This window comes from Desarmillaria tabescens, assembly GCF_030435595.1.
Source record: "Desarmillaria tabescens strain CCBAS 213 chromosome Unknown EV420scaffold_17, whole genome shotgun sequence".
NCBI classification, from domain to species: domain Eukaryota; kingdom Fungi; phylum Basidiomycota; class Agaricomycetes; order Agaricales; family Physalacriaceae; genus Desarmillaria; species Desarmillaria tabescens.
The window spans coordinates 645,570-651,569 of record NW_026848316.1 but is presented as its reverse complement, the minus strand read 5'-3'; the positions used below and the strand labels follow the sequence as shown (position 1 = coordinate 651,569).

At 43.5% G+C, this 6,000-nt stretch overlaps 2 protein-coding genes across 2 annotated transcripts; both read right to left on the bottom strand.

The window, feature by feature from the left end:
• Nucleotides 1-3,049: 3,049 nt before the first annotated feature.
• On the bottom strand, nucleotides 3,050-4,932 carry EV420DRAFT_1543486 (uncharacterized protein; the record flags this gene model as incomplete). Its single annotated transcript, XM_060473209.1, has 3 exons — nucleotides 3,050-3,330; nucleotides 3,385-3,542; nucleotides 3,570-4,932. The coding sequence occupies 3 exons, from the start codon at nucleotides 4,930-4,932 to the stop codon at nucleotides 3,262-3,264; spliced, it is 1,590 nt and encodes a 529-aa protein (XP_060330898.1). The 3' UTR covers nucleotides 3,050-3,261.
• Nucleotides 4,933-5,304: 372 nt separating this feature from the next.
• On the bottom strand, nucleotides 5,305-5,965 carry EV420DRAFT_1221648 (uncharacterized protein; the record flags this gene model as incomplete). Its single annotated transcript, XM_060466464.1, has 2 exons — nucleotides 5,305-5,766; nucleotides 5,789-5,965. Coding segments are annotated over 2 exons (639 nt in total), but the record flags the coding sequence as incomplete, so codon positions are not given.
• Nucleotides 5,966-6,000: the final 35 nt, after the last annotated feature.

Here is a 6,000-nt window from a genome sequence, read left to right as displayed (position 1 = left end):
GACCGACAGGTCTAGGCATACAGAACTATCAGTTCTGGCATATGTCCTTCAGGACTTCTTTCTTGGATTCACAGAGGCTTCTCATAGATATGACAACAAGTGAGTCTTCAAATAATAGGACTCAGGACAATGGAATGTGGGCTTGTGGACTTCAGCCGAAACTCACTGTCCAAGTTTGTGCCAGTGATATCTGTCATCTCATGTAAGGATTTCCCTGGATTTTCAGGTACAGCACATCATAGTTAGTGAGTGCACTAAATATTCTCAATGTTAATGCAACCTTTGAAGTGTCATTTAACTCTCATGAGCATGCTTGTAAGTTAGAGCATAGTACACTGAGTATAGGGTTCAGCCTTCTCATCACACATGCCTATCAGGTACAGTGCTGTGACTAAGTCCTGTTTAGAATCCTGTTGCTTCTTATGCCATAAGTTATATTCCACATCATTGCACTGTGTAGCATTAGTGTCAATGTGTCATTTTAGTCTGCTCGCTCACTATATCTCAGTATACATGTAAAACACACTAGATTGCAAAATTCCATGTGTAAGTAGCCTGCAGTCACAACACCGGAGCCAACTTCAGAAGAGAGTGATACAGTTAGAGAATGATTGGAAAGAGCAGCAGCATTGAGGGTCATGATTTCCAATGCACAATGACTGTCAATGCAACCCTGACCTTGTGCAGAGGATACAGAGTTGCTCTCTAGTTTTCCAATTCCATAGGAACTGGCTCAATAGAGGCAGTAGACTCAGGGGTAGGGGAAACAGCAGTAGCACGACCATGAGTGGAGGCCGCAGCTTTGTGCTTGTTGCAGTCTTCAATCTTATGCTTACCTCCACAGAATATGCAGAGGTTATTCTTCCAATGGTGGTCTTTTTCTTTCTGAATGAGATGGCCATCTTTGCCTAGCTTGTCAGCATAAGGCTTCGGAGTGGAAGAGGATGAAGAATTGTTGAAGGAAGAGAAAGAGGATCCTGTGGAGCCCAAGTTTGAGGATTTCTAGCCTGCAGTGTTGGAGTTGGAAGATAAAGAGTTAGAACTCTTTGACTTGTTGCTGTTGCTGTTGCTGCTAGAGGGCTTGTCACAGTTTTCACAGGTGATTGCAGCCCTCTGAGTCCATTAGCAAGCATTAAGCTCCTGGGTAAGGTTTCACATATCATGGAGGTTGTTAGGCTTTCTGTAGTGAGCCATATCATCCTTGAGGTGGGAGCAAAGCCCATGGTAGAAAGTGTGATGAAGGGCATTGTCACTGTAGCTGATAATGGCAGCATACTGATTGAACTGAACAATATACTTCATGATTCGGTCTCTGTCACACATCTGAAGGTTTTCAAGTTCATCTTCAGCATCACTGATGGCATTGAAGAGGCCAAAGTTGGTTTGGAGTTTCAAAAGAAAGGCAGCATAGGAATATGCCCAAGCAGGAGGGTTGTAGCAGTTGAGATAGAGAATATCCAGCTCAAACCAATCGAGGGTGACACTGGAAAGGAAGGAAATGGTGTAGTTGACTTTGGCAGCCTCTGACATGAAAGCATCAGGTCAGTCATTGAAGTTTAACTGGAGAGAGACAATGAAAGCTTTGAGTTCTCAGGGGTCTAAACTATCGAAGGTATCAGGTTCTTTGACCTTAATGCATATGGTATGCTGACAGTTGCTATTGATGGCATCAGAGATGCCATGAAGAACATTCATGAGTTGGATGAGAATCTAGGCATCATTATCAGGAGGGTTAGGGTTGTTACCAGGATTGTTGTTAGGACCTCCTCCAGATCCACCAGATCCACTGGGACCTCTGAGGCCACCAGAGTTAGGTGAGCCACCACCAGAATTGCCTGAAGGGCATCTACAGCTGTTGGTTGGAGTGTAGGAAACTTTGTTGTCATCAGATCCTCAGTCATTGTCATTGTCACAATCTTGGTTCTCCTGGAACAAGGAAGTGGAAGAGGGCAGATTCAGCAGAGGATTGTTTTGGTATTGGCCCCAGCCATTGGAGGTGGATTCCTGACACCCAAAAGAGTTAGGAGATTCATCGTTGATGTCGGATTAGTGGGTAGTGAAGCCACTGTGAAGGTAGGTTTCCCTGTGGGAATGTTGAGAGCAGAATCCAATCCAAAAGACAGGGGATCCTCTTTCAAGGCAGAGATGAGAATATCATCCATGGTGTAGGTTTGGTTATTGGCCATGGAGTTGCAGCTGGTTTCTGGAGGAACAATGAAAGTAGAAGACATGGTTAAGAAGCAAAATTTTAACTCAAGGGTTTGAGTTTGAATATACTGTTAGGAATATGCCAATAGAGATGGGAAAGAATTGCATGCAGCAGAGTGTGTGGGTGTTGGCGAAGCTATTAACAATATCACCCCTGAGCTGAAGCCCTAAGATGAATATGGACAGAAGTCCACAGAGAGATAGAGATGAAGTGAGAGTTAAGTCCAACAGATTGGAGCTCTGCAGACTTGAAGAGTGAGAGTTTAGACTGAGAATCAGAGAGAATATTGGGCTGAACCAAGTTGATATTCGAACTGAGTATGTACAGTGTAGTTCTATGGTTTATATATTAGTTAGAAGCCTGATCTAGTTCCTACTCAGGATAGTCTACATTTTAGGGTGGTTGGAAGTTGTGCCCTACCAATTGGTAGCCAATGGAGTCCAATGACATACTGCACTACCGATGTCAGGCTCTTGATAAATTAAAATGGAGAGATGAATATCAAATGGAATATGAAATAGAAACTGGGAATCAGAATCCATAGGATTCTAGAATGTGGTTTGTTGGAGTTGAGCTTGAGATTGGGGTTCTGTCAGCATGCACATTACAGACTCTAGAATTGATAAATGAAAATGGAGAGATGAAATGTAGAATAGAATATAAAATAGAAACTGGAAATCGAAATCCATTGGGTTTCAAGATGCAGTTTGTTGGGGTTAGGATTGAAATTGGAGTTCCATCAGCATGTGCATTACAATATGCCTGATCACATGGTGCACATGTTATCCAACAAAGGTGGCCCTTCAGCAGCCATGGTTTTCTTGATGCAGATGGTCATTGTTTTTTTTTTGGAGGTAGCATGTCATTGAGAACAATAAACTCATTGTTGTACTTTATTTGTCTATCAAGCATTTCTTGTCTGATTGGACTTGGATTGAACTGAATAAAATGTCTGGGAGTAAATATTATACACCTACTGTGTAGAACTGCTGGACAACAAATATACTAATACACTAGGCCAGAGATGTTGTCTCTAAGTTCAACTAAACCTGCTACACACTCTCTGTATTATTTTTCCATCTGTGACCAATACACCATCCCAATATTGGCAGTGTGAATCTCTAAATTGACAGTCAGAGAAAACTATATAAGACTAGAAAAGTATTTCCACTCACTTGACCACTGTGTACATCCTCAGAAAAGGCTTTAAGGACTTCAATTGCATATCTGATATTGTCCTTTTCAATCATAATTTCTGATGCTTCCAACTGGCGACTACCAGATGGAGAAACAGGAATACGCTGTTGAGTGAAGAAGTCTGCACCATCATAAACTATCAACTTAGAAAGTTTCTTCTGACACTCATTCCAGACAGTGTCATGTGGACAAAGCTGCACCAGTGAAGTGATGTTGTTATGAATGACAGTCTGATGACTGTCTTTAGCACTATACGTAGCCAAGATCAAGCATGCAGTAAAAAGATGGCATGATTCATAGAGTTGATTAACATACTTCTGAAGAATGCTCTTGTCTATGATTCCAACTAATCCATGCTGCATGGCAGAAATTCCAGCAATGTATTCACTAATGACTGGAATAGATGCCTCATGAAATGTATGACTCCCAAAAAAGTCCAGACATTGCCTTTCATGGAATACAGCATAAGCTGCAGGAACATGGTTTGCAAGAAGCCTGGCCAGAGCCCAGCATACTTCATCAGATTCATAGCAGTCAAACTGAAGGTGCTGTTCCCAGTTGACAGTCATAAAATCAACCATCACCTGAAGACCAGGCTCAGAGCAAGCAGAAGGAGAGATGCGAAGTAAATGCCAATAAGCTCTAATAGTAGTGTGATGTAGCTTATCCAGTGACTCTACATTGCATGGATCACATTCTATTGTGGCACAAGTAACAAGAATGCCTTCAAGCACTGTTGTGATGGTGTTAGCTTCCTGGGACAAGAACTTTTCCTGCCAGATCCCCTCAACTGCAACAGTTAATGAGGCAAGGATGGTTGTATATGACATATCAGATTCAGGAAGAGAAAGCCTGTGAAGTAGGAATTTGATGGCTACTGCAAACACCCTCCAGTGTTTTCTCAACAATGAGTCATCCAATGGTAGATCCCCAACAAACTGGGAAAGTATGGTGAGAATATGATTATAGATTTTATCTGGAAAATAGGGCAATGCTTTTGAGAATGTAAGAGTCAACGGAGATATAAAACCATGCTTTGGTTGCTTCAGTGACTTGTGAAATGAATACAAGATGGCAGAACAGAGATGAAGGGGAAATGTATTGGCATGATGATCATGGTTAGGATCCAGAGGAGTAAAGGCACCATCCTTCTCTGCGGTTGTCATGAGGCGTGACCAACAAAGCGGGGGCAGCTCTAAAGAATGGCAGGAGCATACAATGTCTTTAAAAAATGCAGCTCGACTGGTTAAAATGGGAGGCCTTTCCATCTGCAAGGAAATAGGAGCGGAATGGATTGCAGCAGTAAGCTCAGATGAATCAACATCATCAGTAATGATAAGGCGGTGAATGGGCAGGCGTAGAAAGCGAAGCAGGCGCTCAACTTTGCGCTCCATACCTCGCACAGGTTTCACAACATGATGAGGATCTTCCTTGTCTGCTTGCAGGCAGCATTCAAGCAAAGATATATGCATGTATTCCATGTCTGAATAGCATGGCCGGAGTTTGAACACCGCATCCGAGGCCATTGGCAACCCCCCAATAGACTGTATGACTATGCTTTGGACACTGGGATTTGAAGAGGTGGAGAAAAGCCAGTCCAGTGCTTCAGCTGCCAAGCTGTCTGACATCTGCTTCACTGACTCTGACTCTGACCTTGTTTTCCTTGATTTAAGCTGGGTCGGAAGATGTCGAACAACCATGTTCCCAAACCATCGAGGCCTCCACAGTCTCCTCCATGATATTCGCGGGATGAGCCAACAAAAGGAAAATTGAACAAGATTGTAGAGAGGCGTATGGTAAGGACATCGAGGGAAGAAAATGGGAAGAACAGTTGCGACCATATATGCACCATATACCATGATAGTCGCCACACATATGAACCACGACAGAATTGCCTGTAGCGGATGTAGGAAAATCACCAATCCCGCAAAAAAGATAGCAAGAGCAAGGTGCATAAGAAAAGGAAGGAACCCTATGATTGCCTGAACATGCCACTTTTGAAAGCCACCATATCGAAACTGACGAGTAAAAGCACGGTCACGCGGAGTTCCGGATGGCAGAACGACATAGTGGTGTAGCCATTGCTTGACGAGAACAGCAAAGAGTGCTGTCGCAAGGCTGAGGAACAGACTCGTGAACCACAGCCCATTCACCCAGACATCTGTGGTTGCAGGCACAAAAGCAATGCTGGGACTAAGAGGGGATGGTGTGATGGTGTCGACCGAGGAACCGTTGGCGATGGCATGTTGAACGAGGACTGATTCATAGAGCAGAGATGCCGACATGGCAGCATAGTCCGGCTGCAAATTCTGGGACGTTTGAATGACGAAAGTCGTCACGACCGCCGAGAAAAGACCCGCCTATGACATATTCAGCAATAACATCAAACAAACCAGAGTAAGGACTTGCAAAGACAAGCAGTACGTCAACATTATCCCGGGATTCTTCCACCATATTGGCATCGTGGATCCTACTTTCATCTTCGTACGTCCTCCAAACCCTCGCATTTGGTGCCGTCTCTTCATAGGTGGCATCTTCAGGATATTTCTCTTCATAGTCATATGGATCATTTCCTGTAAGACTTCATGAGATAT